Consider the following 24803-nt stretch of genomic DNA (forward strand, 5'->3'; position numbering starts at 1 on the left):
TGCTCTCCTAGCGCCAGCCAAGAATTGAAACAGTCAGACGAGAACAACAAACACTACAGCTCCTTCAAACTAAAATTCCCGGCCCTGGTCTGGATCCTCACCCAGAAACGTAAGGGCTCCCTGGCAGCCATCCCCTTTGCCCTATAAATGGACAACAGTCCCTGGCGCATATTGGCTCTGCCAAGCTGAGGGCACTGGAACAACACTGGGCATCCAGACTGGCCAATTCTAAGGCTCGGAGGAATTCCAGTGCTGCTGGAGCAATGCCAGTGCTGATGCCCCGGTCAGGCTGCCTACGGTGCCGGAACCAGAAGCACCAGACACCTGCCAGGACTTGGGGAAGTTACCGTTAGCAGCAGTCCCCACTGAAGTGGTACAGGTGTGCTCCAAGGCAGCTGGCATCACCCCTGACACTCACGAGGGTGTAGAGAGAGTGCTAGAGATTATCCAACAAGGTGCCGCGCTCTCTGCCATTGAGTGGGGCCGTCTGCCCCTGGAAGTGCCTGGCTCCTGAAGTAGCAGGACTAGTTCCAAGACCCAGGACCCTGGGACAATAGAGATCACCCAGAGGGGGCTCCCCCAGACGGCAGCTGAGATGGTGCTCCAAGCCTGCTAGGATGCTTTGGGCCACTTTGGCTCCAGAAAGACTGCGATGAACATTCGCAGGAGGGATGGCCATAGCCGTGCAGGAGTGGTGCAACATCTGCTCAGTCTGCACCTACCTGGGTAATAAATATTTAATAACGGGCTCTTCAACCTAGCAGAGAAAGCTCTAACATGATCCAGTTGAAGTTGAAGCCTGACAAATTCAGACCTGAAATGAGGCATACATTTTAAACAGTGGGAGTAATTAACCATTGGAACAACTTACCAATTTTTCATCACTGACCATTTTAAAATCAAGATTAGAGGTTTTTCTAACAGATCTGCTCTAGGAGTTATTGTGGGGCAGTTCTATGATCTGGCTATGCAGGAGGTCAGACTGATCACAGTGGTCCCTTCTGGTCTTGGAATCTATGAATCCATGAAAAACAGCATTTGCCCAGGGTCCGGCTTTCAGCTCCATGCAAGGATACTCCCTGTCAATTTCCCAGCTGGGTGCAGAGTTCAGCAATCTCTCTCTGTGCAGTTCAGAAATGAAGGCAAACCTGTTATTGTTCCTGTTCTCTCGCTGCGCAGGTTCCAGTCAGGGACTCCGCTGCTGGTTTTCGGATGCAGAGGTACAGCACAATGCCTATGCACCAGTTAAGCGCACTTAAGGGGTGACTGGGCCTTGGGAGTCTATATGGTGCCTAGGTCTTATGCTGGCTCCTCTGCAGAGGGGAGAATTTCCCCCATGGGGAGGACTGAGATAGAAAACAGTGGCGTTATCCTTCACCCCACGTACAGAGCTGAAGGTTGCTTTGTTGAAAGATGGGCTCCTTCTCCCACCACATTCAGCCGCCTTCAACGTTGTCATGAAATGCACTCCCAACTCTATGCATGCAACATCAGTCCCTTGCTCTGAGATTGAGACTGAGGTTGTAGGGGACAGGTTGCGGAAGCTTGGCGAGGAGCTAAGTGGTGGACTGAGTATGTGACTGAATGCGAGCGGAAGATGCAGGCTGTGTAGTTGAAGGCCATGCAATGAACTTTGTTCGGCAGACCCTGCCAAAATGTAGTTTAGTAGAGTTCAGCATGTTTTTGTCTGTAAACAAGTTAGCTTAAATAATGAGTACGATTTATGAATGAAATGAATGTAGCCAGCTGTTGACCCCATGTAACCTTGAGATAAACGCGGGGGGATATAGCATTGCAGCGGACTCCCTTCAGTGGAGTCCTGCCTGGCCAGCTGTCCCGGACGGTCAGAATCCCCCGCAGCCCCTCCGCGCGCCTCAGGGACTCCCCGCGCAGCTTGGAGTGTAAGTTCTTCCTTCAGTAAAGCCTTGCTTTTTACTCTCAGGCACTGAGTGTCATTCTTTCGCCGGTATCACGGCCCCCCTTGCGGGCACAGAGGTCCTTATGCTGCGCCCATCACCCTGGTATCTGAACACCACTTGCTCAGCCCACTGACTTTGCTGTGGGAGAAAATGGGTCCGTGAAAGAGAAATGCCCTTGTTTACAAACAGTTTGCAGGCAGTGATGGAAGCCATGTGGAAGGAATTGATGGTTAAATAGGGTGCTGGGTACTTGGCATGGTGTTGCCACGTGGAAGATCTACTGAGGCAAGGAAAGAGCCGCTGTCTTGCAGGATGAAGCTGGGTTTTCAATTGACCAGGATACATTTCTTTAGCAATAGAACATCCATGTGGGAGGCACTAGGGCTAGGGTTCAGCAGGGTGCTCAGATGCTCTGATGATGGGCCTGGTATAATAACTAGAGCTGGGCAACAAATATTGTGGTGAAAAACACAAATTTGGGGACACGGAACCATTTGGCAAATTTCTGTCAGTTTCACCGAATTGTCTGTGTTGAACAAAAAAGATTCTGACATTTTCAAAACCATTTAAATTTTTCAGTTTGAAACGACTTTTTGTTGCAAAATTTTCCTTCAATTTTATTATTTAAAAAGCACTCCGAATATAAATTAAACATTTAATTTTGGGTCAAACAAATTTTTTCTTTCAGCCCCAAATGAATTTTTTCCTTTTCGATTTGTTGAAAAGTTTTAAAAAATTTGTTTTCGGTTCAACGTGGAACAATTTTTTTTCAATTTTTTGGAATTGTCAGAGAACTAAAATATATATATATATATATATATGTTATTTGCACAGCTCTGTAAGAACCTGTATAAAATAGAACAGAGACACTTAAGTACATCAGTATGTACAAGTATATGCTGAAGTGCTTTGCTGGACTGGAACCCAAATGCACAGATGGTACAATGATGAACATGGCAGGAACCTTGGTAGAGATACAAACGCATAGGGCAGATAGCCTAGCAAAATATGGGAAGTTTTAGCATGGCCTAAAAAACAATCCATTCTGCAAGTTCTTGGATACTGCTTGGGCCTTCATTATTGAAAGTGAAGAGAGAACTGGGTCGGGAAGCTCTCTTCTTTCTCATCCTTTTCCTATTATTTTGCTCTAGTTCTTCTTTCTACACATGTAAGCTTTTAAAATGGCCTGATTTGGAGCCAGGTGACGTAATCTTTGTCTTTGCTTGTAATGTGCTTAGTGAAAACACATAAGATTATTCCCTTGTGAACGTAATAAAAATATTCAAAATATATAGAGAATGCCTCTATTGAAATCGACCTCCTACTCCCTTTGGCTATATTAAGGAATAGTAGAAGGACACTATCGAGAAATAAATAATATTTATAAACAGTTGTCTTCAGCTGTGTTACAACCCCCTTCGGCAATATTAAAAATGTAACTTTTAAAAAACACATTTAATCTACTTTTCCTCGTGTAGGTGGTTTATTGGTCGCTCATGACACGCCTGCTTTGCTGCCCCTCCAAACCCATCTCTCTAGAGTCAGCGGTAGATGAATGGGGCCCCAAACCAATCCACCCCATGCAAAAGTGCTCATGGCACTGATCGTTTCCTGCCATTTGTGTTGGTAAATTCCCAGATTCCAAGGCTAGAAGGGACCACTGTGATCATCTAGTCTGACCTCCTGTACAACACAGGCCAGAGACCTGCCCCACAATAATTCCTAGAGAAGAGCTTTTAGAAAAACATCCAGTCTTGATTTAAAAGTTGCCAGTGATGGAGAATCCACTCCAATCCTTGGTAAACTGTCCCAGTGGTTAATTACCCTCAATGTTTAAATTTACACCTTATTTCCAGTCAGAATTTGTCCAGCTTCAACTTCCAGCCACTGGATTGTGATCAAGCAACCCCTTAACCTTCTCTTTGTTAAGCTAATAAAAGCTGTTGTTTAAATACTTACCCAAGCCTCCGGAATTGGATATTTCGGACCAGGCGGTAGCAGGTCGAGCCCGCAAAGGAGCACTTTTGCCTGAGAAGGGAAAGACTCAGTAGTGCTCAACCATATCAAGTCAAACGCTTCACAGGATTCTAAGTACATTACATCAGCACTATTACCTTTAGCAGCCAAACTTGTCATCTCAAAGGTATCAAGTTGGTTTGACAGGATCTATTTTCCATAAACCCATGTTGATTAGTATAAATTACATTATGCTCCTTTAATTCTTTATTAATCAAGTCCCTTATCAGCCACTCCATTATCTTGCCTGGGGTTGATGTCAGATTGACAGGCCTGTAATGACCCATGTCGTCCAGTTTACCCTTTTTAAATATTGGCACAACATTAGCTTTCTTCCAATCATCTGGAACTTCCCCAGTATTCTAAGACTTATTAGACATCAACATTAACGCTCCACTGAGGTCCTGAGCCAGCTCTTTTAAAACTCTTGGATGCAAGTTATCCAGACTTGCTGATTTAAAAATATCTGACTTTAGCAACTGCTTTTTAACATCCTCCAATGTTATTATTGGAATGGAGTGTCATCATCATCATGTAATATAACTACATCTTTTTTTCCGAGCTTCTGATTTATATCCGTTACTATCCACTTCTCCTTTCTTCTGTTTGTTGTCTTTTTTTTTTTTTTTTTTTTTAATTTCCATAGCTGCCTTTAGCTGCTTTCACTTCCCCGCTAGACCAGGTTGGTTTTTAACCAGTACGGCCTTTGTCCTCGATTGTGGCTTATATCTCCTTTTCCTCCTTCCCTGTAGCAGATTCTGGCAGTCCTTGACACAGGCCCCCTTACCCATGTGTTATCCGCACAATCTAGGGCACCTACCCTTACCCTTCGGTGGACTCATGGCGTAATCTGGTTAATTTAGGCATCCCCGACCCTTTCCCAGTTCCTAATGCTCCGGGCGAAAGGCTCCTACCCATACCCCATTCCTAGGGCTCAGGGCATAATCTTCTGCACATTTGCAGGGCCTTTTACCAGTGAAAAAGCCTTACACAGTAATATTCTTAACCTCTATTTATTAACAGTTACCAAAACAGAATTCTCACCCTAAGCATACAATGCTGAGCACTCCCAATAAGGCAGACAAACATTTCCTGGTGGCCAGTCAGGATCAGGTCGTCTAGGGCTTATCAAACAAAATTTTCTTTAAACATCTTAAGATCTGTTTCTTTACCTGGTGATGGTGGGTACTATTGGGACAGGAGCCTTCTGAACAGCTCAATATTTCATTATTTTGGTATAATTTAGAGGGAACGTGAGGATGTGATTTTCTGCTCATGGCTGCTGTTGTCCTAATGTGGCTGCAGAGAAAGGCCTCAGACCTTACACATGGATCAAAAACCTATGGCCCTGTGGACCCCCGATCCCATCCAGCCTGGACCTACAGAGGCATAGATGTACAAATGTTGTGAAGGCCAAGACTATAACAGGGTTCAAAAAAGAACTAGGTAAATTCATGGTGGACAGGTCCATCAATGGTTATTAGCCAGGATGGGCAGGGATGGTGTTCTTAGCAGCTGTTTGCCAGAAGCTGGGAATAGGCGACGGGGATGGATCACTTTTTGATTACCTGTTCCGTTCATTCCCTCTGGGGCACCTGGCATTGGCCACTGCTGGAAGACAGGATACTGGGCTAGATGGATCTTTAGTCTGACCCAGGATGGCCGTTCTTATGTTCTTATAACCCCTTCCTTAACTCACCTCTTTCTAGGTGTCTCCCAGGCCTGGCATTTCTGTCTTCTCCTCTGACCCTCCCCAGGGCTCAGTAGCCTGCACCCTCACTCCGCAAGTGGTGTTCTCGTCCATCCTCCCTGTGGAAGGAAAAGGCCCAGGTAGAGACCATTGAATCATGGAAGTCAACGAATAGCTACACAGGTGGTGTCAGAGAGAAGCCTTTGGATTCTTCGACCATGGGATGGTGTTCCAAGAAGGAGGAGTGCTAGGCAGAGACGGGCTCCACCTAACGAAGAGAGGGAAGAGCATCTTCACAAGCAGGCTGGCTAACTTAGTGAGGAGGGCTTTAAACTAGGTTCACCGGGGGAAGGAGACCAAAGCCCTGAGGTAAGTGGGGAAATGGGATCCTGGGAGGAAGCACGAGCAGGAGAGCGCAAGAGGGGAGGACTCCTGTCTCAGACTGAGAAAGAGGGACGATCAGCGAGTTATCTTACGTGCCTATGCACAAATGCAAGAAGCCTGGAAAACAAGCAGGGAGAACTGGAAGTCCTGGCACAGTCAGGGAACTATGATGCGATTGGAATAACAGAGACTTGGTGGGATAACTCACATGACTGGAGTACTGTCATGGATGGATATAAACTGTTCAGGAAGGACAGGCAGGGCAGAAAAGCTGGGCGAATTGCATTGTATGTAAGAGAGGAGTATGACTGCTCAGAGCTCCAGTATGAAACTGCAGAAAAACCTGAGAGTCTCTGGATTAAGTTGAGAAGTGTGAGCAACAAGGGTGATGTCGTGGTCAGAGTCTGCTATAGACCACCAGACCAGGGGGATGAGGTGGACGAGGCTTTCTTCAGGCAACTAACAGAAGCTACTAGATCGCAGGCCCTGGTTCTCATGGGGGACTTCAATCACCCTGATATCTGCTGGGAGAGCAATACAGCGGTGCAGACAATCCAGGAAGTTTTTGGAAAGTGTAGGGGACAATTTCCTGGTGCAAGTGCTGGAGGAACCAACTAGGGGCAGAGCTCTTCTTGACTTGCTGCTCACAAACAGGGAAGAATTAGTAGGGGAAGCAAAAGTGGATGGGAACCTGGGAGGGAGTGACCATGAGATGGTCGAGTTCAGGATGCTGACAAAAGGAAGAAAGGAGAGCAGCAGAATACGGACCCTGGACTTCAGAAAAGCAGACTTTGACTCCCTCAGGGAACTGATGGGCAGGATCCCCTGGGAGAATAACATGAAGGGGAAAGGAGTCCAGGAGAGCTGGCTGTATTTTAAAGAATCCTTATTGAGGTTGCAGGAACAAACCATCCCGATGTGTAGAAAGAATAGTAAATATGGCAGGCGACCAGCTTGGCTTAACAGTGAAATCCTTGCTGACCTTAAACTCAAAAAAGAGGCTTACAAGAAGTAGAAGATCGGACAAATGACCAGGGAGGAATATTGCTCAGGCATGCCGGAGTGAAATCAAGAAGGCCAAATCACAATTGGAGTTGCAACTAGCAAGGAATGTTAAGAGTAACAAGAAGGGTTTCTACAGGTATGTTAGCAACAAAAAGAAGGTCAGAGAAAGTGTGGGCCCCTTACTGAATGGGGGAGACAACCTAGTGACAGAGGATGTGGAAAAAGCTAATGTACTAAATGCTTTTTTTGCCTCTGTCTTCACGAACAAGGTCAGCTCCCAGACTACTGCACTGGGCAGCTCAGTATGGGGAGGAGGTGACCAGCCCTCTGTGGAGAAAGAAGTGGTTCGGGTCTATTTAGAAAAGCTGGATGAGCACAAGTCCATGGGGCCGGATGCGCTGCATCCGAGGGTGCTAAAGGAGTTGGCGGATGTAATTGCAGAGCCATTGGCTATTATCTTTCAAAACTCGTGGCGATCGGGGGAGGTCCCCGATGACTGGAAAAAGGCTAATGTAGTGCCCATCTTTAAAAAAGGGAAGAAGGAGGATCCAGGGAACTACAGGCCAGTCAGCCTCACCTCAGTCTCTGGAAAAATCATGGAGCAGGTCCTCAAGGAATCAATTTTGAAGCACTTAGAGGAGAGGAAAGTGATCAGGAACAGTCAGCATGGATTCACCAAGGGCAAGTCATGCCTGACTAACCTAATTGCCTTCTATGATGCGATAACTGGCTCTGTGGATGAGGGGAAAGTAGTGGACATGTTATTCCTTGACTTTAGCAAAGCTTTTCATACGGTCTCCCACAATATTCCTGCCAGCAAGTTAAAGAAGTATGGGCTGGATGAATGGACTGTAAGGTGGATAGAAAGCTGGCTAGATCATCGGGCTCAACGGGTAGTGATCAATGGCTCCATGTCTAGTTGCCAGGCGGTATCAAGCGGAATGTCCCAAGGGTCAGTCCTGGGGTCGGTTTTGTTCAATATCTTCATTAACGATTTGGAGCATGGCATGGATTGCACCCTCAGCAAGTTTGCAGATGACACTAAACCGGGAGGAGTGGTAGATATGCTGGAGGGTAGGGATAGGATACAGAGGGACCTAGACAAATTAGAGGATTGGCCCAAAAGAAATCTGATGAGGTTCAACAAGGACAAGTGCAGAGTCTGCACTTAGGACAGAAGAATCCCATGCACTGCTACAGACTAGGGACCGAGTGACTGGGCAGCAGTTCTGCAGAAAAGGACCCGAGGGTTACAGTGGACAAGAAGCTGGATATGTGTACCCTTGTTGCCAAGAAGGCTAACGGCATTTTGGGCTATATAAGTAGGAACATTGCCAGCAGATCGAGGGACGTGATCATTCCCCTCTATTCGGCATTGGTGAGGCTCATCTGGAGTACTGTGTCCAGTTTTGGGCCACACACTACAAGAAGGATGTGGAAAAATTGGAAAGAGTCCAGCTGAGGGCAACAAAAATGACTAGGGGGCTGGAGCACATGACTTATGAGGAGAGGCTGAGGGAACTGGGATTATTTAGTCTGCAGAAGAGGAGAATGAGGGGGGATTTGATAGCTGCTTTCAACTACCTGAAAGGGGGTTCCAAAGAGGATGGATCTAGACTGTTCTCAGTGGTACCAGATGACAGAACAAGGAGTAAAGGTCTCAAGTTGCAGTGGGGGAGGTTTAGGTTGGATATTAGGAAAATCTTTTTCACTAGGAGGGTGGTGAAGCACTGGAATGGGTTACTTAGGGAGGTGGTGGAACCTCCATCCTTAGAGGTTTTTAAGGTCAGACTTGACAAAGCCCTGGCTGGGATGATTTAGTTGGGGGTTGGTCCTGCTTTGAGCAGGGGGTTGGACTAGATGACCTCCTGAGGTCCCTTCCAACCCTGATATTCTATGATTCTATGATTCCTTGCTGCTGCCTCAAAATCAATGCAGTGCACCCACTTTTGACACTGCTTGGGGGTGCAGAGGGCGTCATGTGGGCACAGCCACACTGGTGACATGTTCCTAGGGATGGCCCTACCTTTTAAGGCCCCAGCATTGCATCCCATGAGGTTCATGAGCTGGTGCCCGGCAGTGGACCCCTCCCGGAAGGTTCACAGCAGATGCACAGGTGAATTGACTGACCAGCTCTACTCTAAAACCCAAAGTGCTAGGGCTGTTTAGCAGCGAGTGGAACCCAGGAAATGGACAGGGGGTGAAAGAAGGGGGTGGTACTCACTGAGCCCATCAGAGTTTCAGTTCAAGAACATACGAACAGCCACATTGGGTCAGACCAATGGTCCACCTAGCCCAGTGTCCTGTCTCCGAAAGCAGCCGGTACCAGAGCTTCAGGGGGAGTGTATAGAACAAGGCAGTTGGAGAGATTCACTCCATCTTCCTCTCCCAGCTTCAAGTTTGAAGAAAGGCTCCACCCATCCCTGCAGTCCTACCCCTCTGGAAACCGACCTCATGCTCAGAAAGGGGTGGCCCTGCTGCCCCTGGGCAGGCACTGTCGCCCACTCCAGTCCATTACTGCAGGACGGTGTAGAATCCCTTCTCAAGCGGTTAAATCAAGCAGGTGCAGCAGGGCTCACCCCACTCCCACATTTGTCAGAGGGTGAGTAGTCACTGGAGCTAGAGACGTCATTCCCAGCTTGGGGGACATACACGCGCTAGCTTTGATCGAGCTAGTGCACTGAAAATAGCAGTCTAGCAGCCCCAGTGCCATCCGAGTACGCACCCATCCAAGCCCCTAGGCACGTACTCAGGGGGGCTACTAGCCTCTCCAGTTGGCTGTGGTGGCTACGTGTCTATTTTTAGCGAACTAGCTGGGTCAGAGCCAGCAAGGGTACGTGTACCTGAGCTGGAAATGACGCCTCCAGCTCCAGTGTAGAGGTCCCCTAGCAGAACGCAGCGCATGGCTTGCCAACTCCGGCAGGAAGCACACAGGGTATGTCTCCATAGGGAAGCCACTCAGCCGCTATTAAACTGGACAGTCTTTTTGAGAGGCTCGTCCCCTGTCCGGTACTGGGACAAAACCGGGCGTGATTTTGTCCGGTATCAGACGGGGGCACGCCATTTTTAAGAGCACGCTGCTCTCCCCCCAACCTCATCCCCTCCCCGTGACTTGGCACACACGTTGCACTGGCAGGGGTGGGCCCCCGGCCTTCCTGGCAGCACTGGAATGGCTGGTATTCAGGGAACGTGTCAGTGACTGCCCTGCGTCTACACGGCAAACAAGGGGATGTCTACACAGCAGTTTGGAGGGAGTGTGGGAGCCAGCCTCCCAGTCCAGGCTGGGCGAGTGGGGCTTGCGCTAGCGAAAAGAGCTGTGTAGACAGTGCTCTGAAGCTGCGGCTAGGATGGGGGGACGATTGGGTTTCACAAACCGAGCTCAAAGCGCTGTCTACACAGCCACTTGTGTGCACTATCACAAGCCCCCTGCTGCCGCACAACACTCCACCTGGGCTGGGGGCTCGCTCCTGCGCTGTGTGGACCTGCCCCCAAGGGGTGTTGTTCTCAAGGGAGGTTAGAGTAGCAGCGAAGGCACAGCCAGGGGGCCTGTAAGAAGGGCGGCTGGCTGACCCCGCGCAGCGCCACCCCTGCCTGCAAAGCCCAGCGGGACACGGGGCCCTGCTAAGGGCAGCTGGGAGATCAAAGGGGAGCGAGCGCCCGGGTGCCACCTGGCCAGGCCCCAGCCCCGGGGCGCAGCGCGCACAGCCCGGCGCAGCAGCGGCCCCGGCAGCCGCCTTGTCTCAGCCCGAGCGGCAGGAGGAGCCGCGGGCCGATCACCTGCGGCCCCTCCCGCAGCGTCCGGGCTCCTGGCCCGTCTCAGCCCCCGGGCAGCGCGCCAGGAAGGAGGAGGAAGCCCCGCCTGCTAATGCAGCAGCCCCGGCCCCAGCCCCAGGCCGGCGGGCTCCAGTCCTGCGGGGACCGAGCACCATGGCCAGGAAGGTGATCGCGGTGCTGCTGCTGCTCTGCTTCATCGGCATCGTGGGCATCCTGTTGCTGTGCCTGAAAACCAAGGACCTGCGGGAGCCGCCGGGCTTCAAGGTGAGCGGGGGCCCCCAGAGTGTGGCGAACACGGGGGCGCCCAGAGCCCCGGGGCCGGGCAGAGCCGGGAGCGCCCGCAGCTCCAGAGATGCTGGCTCAGGGATGCCCGGTGCAGAGGAGCCGTCCTGTCCCCCCCCCCCCCCCCCCCCCCAAGTGAACTCAAAGGCTCGGCTCCCTGGCAGCACAGCGAGCCCCCGCGTAACGCTGAGCTCGGCGCTCGTGGGGCGCTCGCGGCGAGCTCCCTTCCGTGCGAGTGGTTTTATTTTCTCATTCAAAAAATACACGACTAGAAAACCCTGGCGGGTTTAGATGCAGTTCCCCGCTCTAGGAGCAGCTCTCGGGGCTTGGTTTTTCCCGAGTTGAGCGCCCACTGTTGTAGTGAAGTCAGTGCGAACTGTGGACTTCGCCAGCACCTGCGCACAGCCAGCCCCGTCTGAAAGAAAAACGGGCTGGGGGGGGGGGGGGGGTTTCTTGCAGAAAAAATTGATTTTTTTTCCTGCAAAAATTCAAAACCTGAACATTTTCAGCTGAACCCCCTCCCAAAATTTGATCCACACCCCAAATCATCCGGTTTTTGGTCAAAATCTTTTGAGTTGGGGGTATTTGAGTTTTTCAATGAAAAATCTAAATTTTCCACAGAAAGCAGATCCTTTTTGTGGAAAACGTTTATTAGTCGAAAACCCAATTTTCCATCAAAAAACAGGTTTCTTGGAAAACTTTTGACCCGCCCAAGACTGATTTCACGGATATGTTGCCTTTTCTGAAGATTTGTTAGAGATCACTAAGATCAGTCGTTCCATACAGCTGTTAAGAGAGGCAAGGGTAGCACATTGCCAGCCGTGTATTTTAGGACTAGTAATTTCCTAGTAATTATTACCCCTTTGACAACATTGTGATTGTGTTTACCACTCCAGCCTCCCATCAGACATGTGCAAACATAATGGGCCAGATTCTCAGCTGGTGTAAATCATGCTAATGCCACGAAATGAAGAGATGCTGATTTACACCTGGCCCATATTCACTGTACTTTATGTAGTTTTGAATGACTTGTGTCTCCTGCAGCTGATTCCTCACTGGGCCGTTGCTCTTTAACAAACCGCATTAATAGCGATCAATATTTTATTTTGTAGCTAGGACTTTGCGGAACTTTTCCCGAGGTTTCCCCACTGTTAGTGGCTTTTGAGTTTCTGAGTGAGCACTGCTGTGGTTTTGGTGTCACTGGGGGAACACATATTTGCTTCTCAGACCTGCTCCTACTTTCCTTGTGCACCTCCCAAAGCCAAAGGGAATTAGAGTGCCCAGGGAATGCAGGATCCGGTCTATGCCGGGTCATGCTTGTTCCCCGAAGGGCTCCACTTTCCTTGGGGCAGGATGACAAAAGCAGGGCTTTAGAAAAACAAAACCGAGAGTCAAGGCTTTGTGCTGTCCCTGGATCGAACAAGCACATTCAGGATCCACTGGCAGTACGAGGCACAGATGATAAACTCTCTTTGTTCCTCTGTTGCTTTATGATACTTGCAGGCCCCCCTTTCTTTTCCCCCTCCAGTTGTGCCTAGCACGCAGGGTGCTCTGCCCAAAGGATGAAGCGTGTAGGGGTGTTTGGTTTCTGGGGCTATGTTACTGGGATACAGAGCATTTCACCTTCATCCACAAGACTCAGTACAAGCTCTGTCTAGGCTGTGAGCTGGGGGTTGATTCCCTGTTGGTGTACACATCCTCACACTTGCTTGAGTAGAAGCAGGGTAGCTGCTGTTGCATAGGAAGCAGCATTGCTGGCAGAGTGCATGCCCCCCGGTTTCAGGCAGGTTTGTACTTGGCACGGCTAAGCCAGGCCTCTGCTGCCGCTAGTGGGCTCCCATGCTAGTTATACTCCCGCTAGCTCTCCGCACACTAGCACAGGCATGTGCACACGAGCAGGGGATCGCACCCCAGCTCATAGTAGAGATGTAGCCTAAGTCCTTAGGCTCCTGAGTCTCATTGGTAAAAGTGACATAGGCACTTAGGGTCACGTCCTCAAACATACTTAGACACCGAACTCCCACTGACTTTCAGGGAGATGTAAACTCTTAAGGGTCAGATTTTCAAAGCTATTCAGGAGCCTAAAGCTGCAGATAGGTGCCTAGTGGGAGTTGCAGAAGCACCTCTCGGTGTCGTGAGGTGCCTAAATAGCATTGAAAATCTGGCCCAAAATTACTTTTGAAAATGGCTCCTAAGTCACTTGGGTGCTTCTGAAAACGTTACTCCACAACCATAGTTGAGTCAGGGAACCCAGCTACAACACTGTTCAAAGCCGTAGTGTAGATGGGGCCTCGCTGTAACGTCCCCTCTTTGCTACAGCTTTGAAGTGCTCTGTAACTGCATCCCCCGCTTGCTTATGGCTGTAGCGTGGCTGGGGCCTAGGTCCCTGGCTGAAATCTAGGCGTGGCTGGTGGACACTTAAGGATCCCACAGTGGTTTGAAGGCCCCTGGGTGAAGTGAGTTGATGGCCCCAGTCCAGTTCCTCAGAGCACGTCTCCATGTCCCAAACACCCCCATTGCGACTGGCTCTGCCCGGCGCTCTGGGGAGCAGCCACTTCCTGAATCAGCATGAGCCATCCTCTCTCCTGCCCCTAGCGTTGGCCCTCCCAGGTCGGGGTTGATGCACGTTGGCAGGGGAGATGGCACGGTGCTGCGCTCGCTGTGCCTGGTCTGTGGGGAAATGGAGCTTTTCAGCAGCTCTGAGTCTTCTTCCAGAGGGGAGTGGGGGGATCTCCATCGCTTTCAGAAAGCAATGGGGCGCCCACCCGGGAAACCAGAGCGCTTCTGCGGTGCCCTTTGCGCAGATGCCCCTCATCACTCAGACATGCCATTTGGCACCCGTCAAATCTAATCTGCCTGGGGTTTTATACTGTGCCCAGCACTTGGTGTGTGTCTAGCTGTCTATCCAAGGTACTTACCTGATTTAGCTGAGCAGCTCTCACTCTTCAGTGCTTTTATGCTCAGAGCGTCCTGGGGTGGCTGGGCAGTGCTCTTACCCCCATGTTACTGGTGGGGACCTGAGGCCCAGAGCGACTACGTGACTTTTGCCAGGTTCTGTCTACACTGCAGCTGGAGATGTGATTCCCAGCTCAGGTAGACCCAATCAGAGCAGTGCGGCCGCGGCAGCAGGAGAGGCTAGCTGCCCCAAGTGCACTCCCAGCCAAGACCCTCGCTGTGTGCTCAGGGCAGCCGCCCCGCCTGCAGCTCGCGGAACCACAGATGCGCTGCTATTTTTAGCACGCTAGTGCGCGTACATCTACCTGAGCTGGAAATCCCACCTCCAGCTGCAGTGTGGACATCCCCACAGAGAGTGCAGCAGAGCAGGGGACTGGAACTCAGGTCTCCATGTCTCCGGCTGGTATCCTAACGGGAGCGTGTTACAGAGAGAGCATAACTATTCATTGGCTGGTTTTAACCCCCCGCTTTCTCCCACCTCTCCCCCAAGGCAGTCGTGATTACGATTCCCCTCCCCTCCCAGTGCCTCAGTTACTTGGGGCCTGACCCTGCGTTTCTTGCACACTCGGCTCTCAGTGAAGTTGGCAGCAGTTCAGAGTGCACAGATAATGCAGGATCGGGCCCCTGATGTTTGCTACTTTCCCACAAGAAGCGCTGTGTGATGCCACGGCTGGAGAGTCCTGCCCTCAGGAGGGTAGTAGGTAAGTACACACGGCTAGAGAGATGGAAAAGAAATGAAGAAACTCCCTGAATCAGACTCACTGCTAGATAAAACCTTCCCCAAGTCTTCTGTGAGGGCTAATCAGCTGGGCAATAAAAACTGTGTATGGGATATTCTGGGAGCTTTAACAAAGTCAACGGGCCTGATTCTGATCTCACTTACCCCCGTGCAAGTTGGAAAGGACTGAAGTTAGACAGGTCCGAGGGGGGAATTGGGCCCAGCTGACCTGGCTTGTACCACCTCAGGGAAGCCTTAAAGTGTGACATTCAACAAATGCTGACAGCCAGGTCTGTCCTTCGCTTCCAGTCTCTAATCTCCCCTTCCTAGGAAAGGTGGGGGGGAAGGGGAGTGAACAAGCATGGTCCCGTTCTCCCTGCCCTAGAGAGGAGAAGAACCGTTGGAAGAGAGCCTGCCCAGTCCCCCAGCCGCAGGCTCTCTTCAGCAGGTGGACACAGAGGCGCATGGAACAAAATTATGTTCCTATAAGAAATGTTTCTTAGTGCTCCTTGCCGGCCTGCTGCAAAGAGGAAAGACGGTAAATATGGGAACTGGAGCCCTGCAATTATCCAGCCTGTTAAAGTGGGCGGTAACTCCTGGGATATTCCTGCTGACGTGCTCACCCTGTTTTACAAGGCATGAGCCCTGCCTCCAGGAGGCCACAGTAGCAGGCTACATTAACTAAGTAAGGCCCAGCTGCACCCTCCTTTACTCAGGTGCAGCTCCCATTGACTGTGAGGGGAGTTTCATGTGCATGAGTGACACCAGCTTGGAGTCCTTAAGGGTACGTTTACACTGCAATAGAAGACCCACGGCAGCCAGGGCTGGCCCAGGTCAGCTGACTGGGGCTCGCAGCTATAAAGTTGCACTGTAGATGTTCAGGCTTGGGCTGGTGCCTGGGATCTGAGATTTCCCCCACATCAAGGAGCCCAGACTCCAGCCCAGGCCTGAGTGGCTGACTGGGCGCTGAGACTGGGTTTTTATCGCAGGGGAGGCTACTGTGAGTTGAGGCTTTTCTCCACGAGGCCACACGCGTGGGTCTGAACCTACCTTCTAAACTGGGGCTCTGCCCCGCTGAATTCAGCCAGGAGTGCTGCATCAGGCCCAGGCTCTGTTGCCAGTTGGCATCAAGCAGCTTCCCTGACCGGTGCAGAGAAGGATAATTTGCTGTGAGAACTGTATTGCAAAACCTGGCGGTTGCCTCCCTGGGCTCTTTATCCACCGTCCTCTGGATAAAGAGCATCCAAGGCATCCTGGCTGGAATCACACCAGCACCAATCCTGCTCCAACTCAGCTCCGTGGCTGCAGGGCCAGGGCTCTCTGCCAGAGACTGCCTGACTCACACTAGCGTACTGTGATTTCCCAGCAGATTCTCCTCTCTAGCCTGCCCCCTCAAGGCGGCTTTTGAAACCTTTAAAGCTACTGGGCAGGAGCAGTTGGCAAATGGTGAACCTGAGCCATCGGCCTGGCTCCCGTCTCCAGGCTGGCCGTTCTGTGTGTCGCTGCCTTTGCCTGTTACTGCTGGGCCCTTGTTAGTTTCGGCCCAGTTGAATTTACCAGCAGATTTGGAGAGTTCTCAGCAGTTATGGGATTAAAGTGCAGGTCAAATGTGAATTACATAAACGTCCAGCTCTGTTGCCTTCCAGCCTGAAATTTTGCTTGGAATTCAGCTGCTACAAATAGTAACCCTAAAAATACCCCAAACTGGGTTTATTTCCCTATCCAAGGGCCTGATCCAATGAGGTGCTGAGCACCCTTGGGTGGTGATTCTCTTGGGTGGGTGGTGGCTGCCCGTTACCTAGAAGAACTGAGGTCTAATTGCCCCAGGCCATCTCCTTTTTTAATTTTTTCTCCACTAGAATTCTGTAGGTCTCTCCAAACAGCCTTATAAAAAACCAGCCCAGCTACTTCTCTCTTAGCTCTTGGAATGACCCCGTGACCAAGGAGCAGGGAGGAGCATGCATGGATTTCCAGAGGGGACTCTAGCAGGGTGCGGGGACGGCTCTTTCTGGCCAAGAGGCAGGGTCTCATCAGTGGAGGTGAGGAGGCGTGGGAGCCAAGCTCTGGGATGGGAGGGTGTCTCCCTGTGCTAGGGCTGGCACCTAGCGATACGCTGAGTTATGCCGAGAAGTGGAAGAGCCTGAGAGAGAATCAGCCTGGGGAAATGGCTCTGACCTAGCTCTCGCTGCCTGGCTGGATCCTGCGCCCCTGGGAGGCGAAGGCGCAGGATTGGGCCCAGCATTTGGCACGAGGGCCCATGTGTCTCCTCATCCCAACTCCACTTTGGGCAAAGTTGGGGGGTGGGGTGGGGCAGAGAGCTGCATGTGGCAGGGAGCCCAGAGCTGAACTTTGCAGCGATCTGGCAGGCAGGGCCAATGTTCCGCCAATGCTCTGGCCGCTGGCCAGGGAAGCACTAAGAGATAGAGGGAATGCCAGGAAACTCACCCTAACCTGTTGAAATCCTCCACATCTGTTCCTTTTCAAGCAGCCAGGCCTGGCTGGCGCTGTGAAACGCGCTGTTCTCCGGGTCCCGTGTCTGCAGTGACAATATCAAGCCGTCCGCGGGGACGCTAGCCTCAGTTTCCTGGCCTCTGCATCAAGCAGCGTTTTCCCTTTGCCTTGAGATTTCACCCTGCATGTTACCAGCTGCTTCAGAGGCGGCAGTGCCTCCACTAGCTTCTTCAGCTCCTTGACCACGCCTCGGGGGCTGTGTCCCTCAGCCTCCCCCATCACCACACTGCCGTGGGAATCGGCCATGCTCCCCAAACCTCAGCGCGCTGAACCCCTGCTGCCCTTTCCCAGGAGCAGTGCTTGGGTCCTGCCCGCAGAAATTGTGGTTCCTCTGACAGCTGCTTCCGTGCCCGTGTTAGCGCAGCATCTGCCACCTCTCCAGTGCGGTTAGTGAGAGAAGCTGCAACAACAGGCCCTGCCTCTCTCCGGGCTTTCCTCACTGCGGCTCCGCGACGCGCTGGCATGGTGCTAAGGAGAGCTGTGCTCAAATGCGGCACTGGGTCAGTGATGGGGAGAAGCAAGGGTTGGGCCCCTTCCTCCAAGGAAATCTGTTCCTGTCTGCACCCTCCAGCTGCTGCCTGGTGCCTTCCACCTGCCCTTTGGGGAGGGGAAGGGAAGCTGGCAGCCAGTTGGCGAAGGCTGATGTCTCCACTGGGACAGCTGAGCTGGGCTGGTCCAGGAGGCTGCTAAGTGACACAGGAGAAGAAGCTCTGAAATGTCCCGTATGTCATGCAGAACCCGTGCTGTGGTTGAGTATTCCAGTGCTGTGTGTGCATAGCCCCAGGGCTGGTCTACACGGGGACCCTACATTGGCACAGCTGCGTTGCTCCGAGAGGTGCATTTTTCACACCCCTGAGTGATGCAGTTCAACTGACCGAACTCCCCATGTACACAGCGCTTGGTCGACGGGAGAATTCTCCCATCGAGCTAGCTACTGCCCCTCTGGGAGGTGGAGTCCTGTGCTGACGGCAGAACCCCTCCTGTGCCATCATAGTGTTTTAAGTGTAGACACAGCCATACCCTCAGTCTACAGCTTACATTTGTGGGTGGGAGTGTGGTCTAGTGGTTAGAATACAGCACCGGGAGGCAGGACGCCCCTATGCTGCCAGCATGTGACTTTGGATAAAGACACTGCCCCACTCTGTGCCTCAATTTCCCACTGTGTAGTGGAGGTACTGGTGCTCTGTGAGAGTGCTTTGAGATTGTCCTTATGTAGCACTTTCATCTGACAGAGTGTTGTCGGTGGAGGGCTTTGTAACATTGTCATTTACAAGGGGCTGGCAGCAGGGCAGAGGCCAGGCTGTGGGTTGCTTAGGGTGGGGGTGGAGGTATGTGGGCTGCAGATGGCAGGAGGGAGGTTGTGAAAGGGGAACTGACGATTGGAGCATAGATTGGGTATCGAATGGGGGAGCTGCTTATCTCCTTGCCTTTTATGACTCGCCTTGCAGTCAGGCAACCTTGATACAAAGTGAAAGAAGTGTGTGGGAGATTGTCAGTGATGCATTTGCAGCACAGGGCTGCTTGACAGTCCGAGTAGCAGATGCTACCCCTGCACCTGTGCTGGGTGTGCGCATGTGCAGAGTAAGGCAGCAGTAAATTAGGGGAAGGGTCAGAAAAGGAGTGACCCATCCTGTCATTGCTAAAGAACAGCTGAGGCTGGTGTTCAGTGGCTAGACAGATCTCTGCTCTTTGACATCATGGAAAGCTATTGTTGTTATGGTAATGCCACAGATGCTGATCAGAATCAGGGCGCCATTGTGCTAGGTGCTGTACATACACACGGCTCCTGCCCCAAACAGTTTACAATCTAAGAAGACACAATCAGAGGAAAGGAGGCAGGCAGGGCTATAACATACAATCCCGGAGATCGGGGTGGCCAGTAAGTTCCAGTTATAATTTTCCATGCTTTTGGGGGCAGCCACAGAAACATCTGGTGGAATAACACAAGGGAGCCATGCTGAGAATCAGGGTATGTCTACACTTGCAATTAAAAACCTGCAGCTGGCCCGTGCCGGCTGACTCAGGCTAAGGGGCTCGGGCTAAGGAGCTGTTTAATTGCAAGTTCAGGCTCAGGCTCGTTCCTGGACTCAAACGTCTAGGCTGCAATTAAATACCCTCTTAGCCGCAGTCAGCGGGCACAGGCCAGCCGCGGCTGTCTGATTGCAGTGTAGACGCACCCTCAGTAGCCACGTAGGCTTTCGAATAGAGTTTCTTTTCCACAAGGCTCACTCTTAATCCTGCACTGTTGCAAATGACAAGTTAAACTTTCTGCACTCTTTTGAAGGCGCGCTGTAATTAGACATTCCTAATTAACGGCAGTGTTAAGCAATCATCCTAGATCCAGTTGCTTTATGCTAATTCAAACGAACAGTAGCTCAGACAAAATGAAAAAGCCAGGACGGACTTAGGGCATGCCTACACTTGCCATTTAAAGTGGAAAAAGTCCCTTTTTTGCGCAAAAACCGTGGAAGCGTCGACACTTGCCAATGACTTTTTGCGGTGAAACTCAGAAGTTTCACCGCAGAAAGAAAACCACTCCCCCGAGAGGCGTACAGCTCTTACCGGTACTGCTTTTGCAGTGATGTGCAAGTGAAGACCTGTTCTTCCTGTTTACAGAGCGTTTAGCCTCCGCAGGATATCCCACAGTGACCACTCTGGCCAGCAGCCAGGTAAACAGGCGCCCACCCCTCCCCTGCAAAGCCCCGGGAACTTTGAAACTCCCCTTCCTGTTTTCTTGGCAAGTGCTCACTTATCATCTGGCCAGGTGACAATACCTGCTCCAGGGAGCAAAGGATCCCCTGCTTGGAGCAATGCTGAGCTACTGGAGCTGATCAGTGTTTGTGGAGAGGAGGCTGTGCAGGGACCCAGGATGCCAAGTGATCACCCACCCCCCTTCCCACAAGACCTATCGTCAAAATGGAGAGAGCTGCACTGTGGGATAGCTGCCCTCAGTGCGCTGCTCTCATCGGGGATGGAAGTGCTGCACATGTGAACAGTCTCTGACGCCTGTAGAAGTGAGTGAGAACACAAACCAGCGCTTTTCTTTCACCGGTTCACTATCACTGGTGAAACTGACAGCCCAAAAATTCTGCAAGTGTAGACATAGCCTTAGGGAGGGATTTCCCAGGGCTCAGCAGCGCCCAACCTGCACCAAGCGCTCTGAGCTCTTTTGGAAATCTGATCTCAGCTGTGTGGGGGGGCTTTGTGCTCCTCTGAACACCTGGCCATTACGGAACTTCCCTTGAACAATAGAACTGATCCTTCCCACAGCCAGAACCCATCAGTCACAATAGCCTATCCACATACCTACCATATCCCCACCCCATCAATCTTCCTGGTCCTCACATCTCCATGAGAATAGATGGGTCCCTGGGTGGTTAACAGCCCCAGGTCCTGGCAGACCAAAGGGGGAGTGAGCCCCAAAGCAGAGTCCTTCACAAAAAAACATCTGGTGAATTTCAATGAAAAAGAACCAGTGTCTGGCTCAAGTGAGTCCTTAATAAGACTGGCAGGGCAGGGCAAAGCAGGAATCTGCATTGGAATGACTGTCAGCTCTTTGGAGCAGGGACTGCCTTGCTCCCTCTTTGATCTTCGAAGACTCAGTGCTAAGACCAAGGCACTGGAGAGGCTTCTTGTTGAGGCATTTTTTGCAGATGACTGTGCCTTGATGGCCCATAGACAAGACGACCTTCAGGTCATCGCTGATAGATTTTCTGAAGCATCCCAGCTCTTTGACTTCACCATCGGCCACGGGAAGACCGAGGTCTCGTTCCAACCAGCACCTCATTCCAATGCCACAGTGCCAGTCGTCTTCATCCAAGGCGCACAGCTGAAAAATGTGTATCAAGTATTTGGGCAGCACCATCTCAAGTGATGGTTCCCTTGATCAGGAAATCTCCAGAATTAGTAAAGACAGCCAGGTCCTTGGTCAACTTTGAACAAAAGTTCTTAACCAACACAACATCCGTCTCTCCACCAAACTGAAGATCTACAGTGCAGTGGTTCTAACATCTCTCCTGTATGGATCTGAGACGTGGACTCTTTATTGACGTCACATTAAACAGAGTGAGCAATTTCACATGCGCTCCCTCCCCTCAAAAATGAGCATTCGCTGGCAGGACAGAGTGACCGATATTAAGGTCCTTGAGAGAGCAAACACAACCAGCATTGAGGCAATGTTACTGAGAGCACAACGTAGGTGGACCGGGCATGTCATCAGAATGGAAGACGCCGTCTCCCAAAACAGATCTTGTATGGGGAGCTGAGTCAGGGCAAAGGAAAGAAGAGTCCTCTGTGTAAGCGCTTCAAAGATCATCTGAAGAGGAGTCTCCAGAGGGCTGGCATCAATCCCAAAAAACTTGAGCAAATGGCTCAGAACAGGACTCACTGGCTGTCTGACAAGATCAGCATGTGACAAGTTTGAGGGGATCGATGAAATCGTGTCCAGGCTGCACGTGAAAGGCGCCACAGAGCTGCATCATCAAACATTATAGATACAAACTTCCCATGCCCTCGGTGCGGCCGACTCTGTGCATCCGGGTGCGGACTGTGGAGTCATATACGTAGCCGTATATGAGAATTGCGACAATATCGTCAGCGATGGACTCCCAATATATATGTACAGCACCCAGCACTGTGGGGTCCTGGGCTGTGACGAGGGCTCCTAAGTGATAAATGGTGTTTGGGTTTGTGTGGTTAAACAGTTGGCAACCTAGTCGGGACTGAGCCCACTGCTCTTGGAGTCCCCCTAGTGCAGGGGGCAGGAGAGGGCATGGCCAAGGCATTCCCCTGCCCCAGCTATTCCCCAGTGGTATGAGGCCTACAGGGGCCATTGTCATCCGGGTGCGAGTTGGGCAGAGCTCAGGGATTGAGTCAGGGGCTGACCCGGCCCCATGCCCAGCATTCTCCCCCCGCTCACGTTTCACCCTGACCCCCGCTCTTCCTCACCCCATTTCCCCTTTGCGAGTGACCTCGAATGCAGGCATTGGACAGTTCAAGCCCTGGTAGAACAGTACCCTGGCTGGCCTTTGTTGTCGCTGGCTCCTTGGCCACACACATCCTTGGCAGACACATCCCGAGAGCCACTCTCCACCCATCCCCTCCTGTTGGCCTTGCGCTGCCGTCTCCTGCTCAATGCCCCACTGGGGACTCGGCGCAGCATCGCTGGAAGCAGAGCGTCAGCACGCTCAGGCCCTGTGTACGCACAACAGCCGCCCCAGGTATCTGCACCACACGCAGGGAGATCTTGGTGGGCTGGGCCCCCTACGATGGTCTCACCCCAATGTGGTCGGGAAGTCACGAGCGTTGCTAGGCTATTGAAAAGTACCCAGCCCCCAACTCCGAGCAAGCTACCCTGGAAAGGTGTGTGGGTGCAGCATGGTCCTGTTCTATGGGACCTCAGCATCAGCGTAGGCATGGTTAAACCGTGGTGCAAGAGAGGAAGGTGGGGGAGGGAAATCTTTGAGCTGATGTGTTTGTGAACTGGCCTCAGAGCTGGGCCCGCTGACACACACAAGCGGGGAATCAAAGGGACAATGTTGCAGCAGAAAGCGGCTTATTAAAGAAAAACTAGGTCAGGGCTTAACCTGATTTGAATTCTGTCTTCGTATTTCCACTGGAGGCATAACACTTTCTCCCGCCAGCTGACGGAGCATTCAGGGCAAACTGGTAGAAGAGCTTGTGTAAGTGTGGACTTAGCCCTGGGAAAGGTGCAGCACCCCAGGAGGTGCAGAGCAGGTGAAGTGTGGACAGCAGCAATGCATGTCTCCTCCATGCCAGGTTGCCCCAACAGCGACGTGGCAGGAGAGTTCATTCTCCATGCCCATCCAACCTGTGCCCTTCGGCTGTGAGTTTGCTGTGTGGTATGGGCCCGCGTCCAACCTTGGGCCTGGACCAAGACATAGAGCTTGTCCAGAGTTAAACAATGCCCTGGCTCTTAGTGTCTGAAACACTAATCGTCAAACTGAAAGGCCTCCCATTGTCACCGTGCCCCGGAGTGACACAAAGGCCTGGTGAGGGGTGAGGATCTGACCAGAGCTTCCTCAGCAGCCAGGCTTAGGCTAGGGAGCTCCCTTCTGTTGGAGCTGAGACTGATCAGAGCTTTTGCCCCTTCCAGAGGAAAGTGGAAATCTCCTTTCTTCAGCTTAGCTGCAGCAAAGACCCTGCTGACGGGGAGGACGGTGAAGGTGGAGGGGACAGACTTCAGGGTGGAGAGAGGAAACTAGATTACGTGTGAGCCTCTCAGTGGTGGTGGTATAGGTGCTGGAACTAGGGGTGCTGCCGCACCCCCTGGCTTGAATTAGTTTCCATCATACGCAGGGTTTAGTTTGATTCAATGGCTCTCAGCACCCCCACTATACAAATTGTTCCAGCACCGCTGGCTGGTGGTGATGGTTTTATTGGGTGCTGAGGTGCTCTGGTGATGATCGCAGTATAAGTGCTTAGACAGCTCCATTCTGAAGAACCTCGAGTGTCAACCTGCCGCCCATGGCAGCCCCCCATAGCCTGGTGAGGGTCAGCTAGGGAGTGTGGATACGTGGGGTCAGGGATGCAAACCTGTCGCTCAAATGTCCCTCTTGTCTAGGGATGTCACTCACGTTTAATGCCCAAATTCCCAGTTCTCATCAGTTATTGACAATTGTTCACATCAGAAGTGAAGAATTCATCGTTCATAAGGCCAGACGGGACCCGTACGAAACCGCCAGGGCCCAGACTGTCGCCCCATGACACCCGCATTGACCCGAACAGCTTGTGTCTGTGCTGCAGTGTAACTCGGAGCTAGACGGCCAGGCTTCATTTCAAGGAGAATGTCCCATGTTGCATGGTTAATTACCATTCCTGTTTAAAAGTCTGGCTCTCAATGCCAGTTTGCTTGACTTCAGTCCTGCCAGGTAGGTCCCAGAGGGCTTGTTACCCTGCAGGAAGGAATCCCGCGGCATTTTTAAGTTTTCTGCCCAAATAATGTTTGTGCATCCCTCATTTGGGGTCACACGCTGCACCCCGCATTTGGGTCTGCATGGGCTGAGAGACAGGTGCCTGATTTCTCTCTAAGTGACCCACACTGGGTATCTAGGCACTTAATCTGCTCTGATCTCCAGGGCAGGCGGAGATGGGGGCAGCCATTAGATGGTCTGTGTGCCCCCGACATGTACACAATTGGGGGAGCAGAACTCCAGCGTAAAACACGTCTGTGCAACTGTGAGAGGCTGGCGGGCTGGCCCGGGGGCAGCAGACGGTGTTGGGATGCCATCCCATCTACCTGGTGGTGCCTGTTCTGCCAACGTCTGATGGGAAAGGCCGTCACCAAGCACTGGCAAATGGGGCTCCATAAAGCTCTTTCCTGCTGTACCCAGTGGCTCAACAGCGAAGGCTCCATCCTACAAGATCAGCAGTTGGCCTCACTGGGGGTGGAAGTAGACGAATGTGACTAGTGTGCAGGGCCGGCTCCAGGCACCAGCCGACCAAGCAGGTGCTTGGGGCGGCACCTGGAGGGGGGCGGCACTCCGGCCGGCCGGGGAGAGCGGGGCCGCGGCCGGGCTCGCCGCCCTCC

At 51.8% G+C, this 24803-nt stretch overlaps 1 protein-coding gene across 1 annotated transcript in view; it reads left to right on the forward strand.

Annotated features, from left to right (window-relative positions):
* The first annotated feature begins 10924 nt into the window (after positions 1–10924).
* The window catches only part of ENTPD2 (ectonucleoside triphosphate diphosphohydrolase 2), a 46908-nt gene continuing 33029 nt past the window's right edge, over positions 10925–24803 (forward strand). The window contains exon 1 of the mRNA XM_065418919.1: positions 10925–11052. Within this exon, the coding sequence (XP_065274991.1) occupies positions 10942–11052 (111 nt within the window). The 5' untranslated portion in view covers positions 10925–10941. The remainder of the gene's footprint in view (positions 11053–24803) is intronic.

The sequence above is a fragment of the Emys orbicularis genome, chromosome 18 (genome assembly GCF_028017835.1).
Source record: "Emys orbicularis isolate rEmyOrb1 chromosome 18, rEmyOrb1.hap1, whole genome shotgun sequence".
NCBI lineage: Eukaryota > Metazoa > Chordata > Testudines > Emydidae > Emys > Emys orbicularis.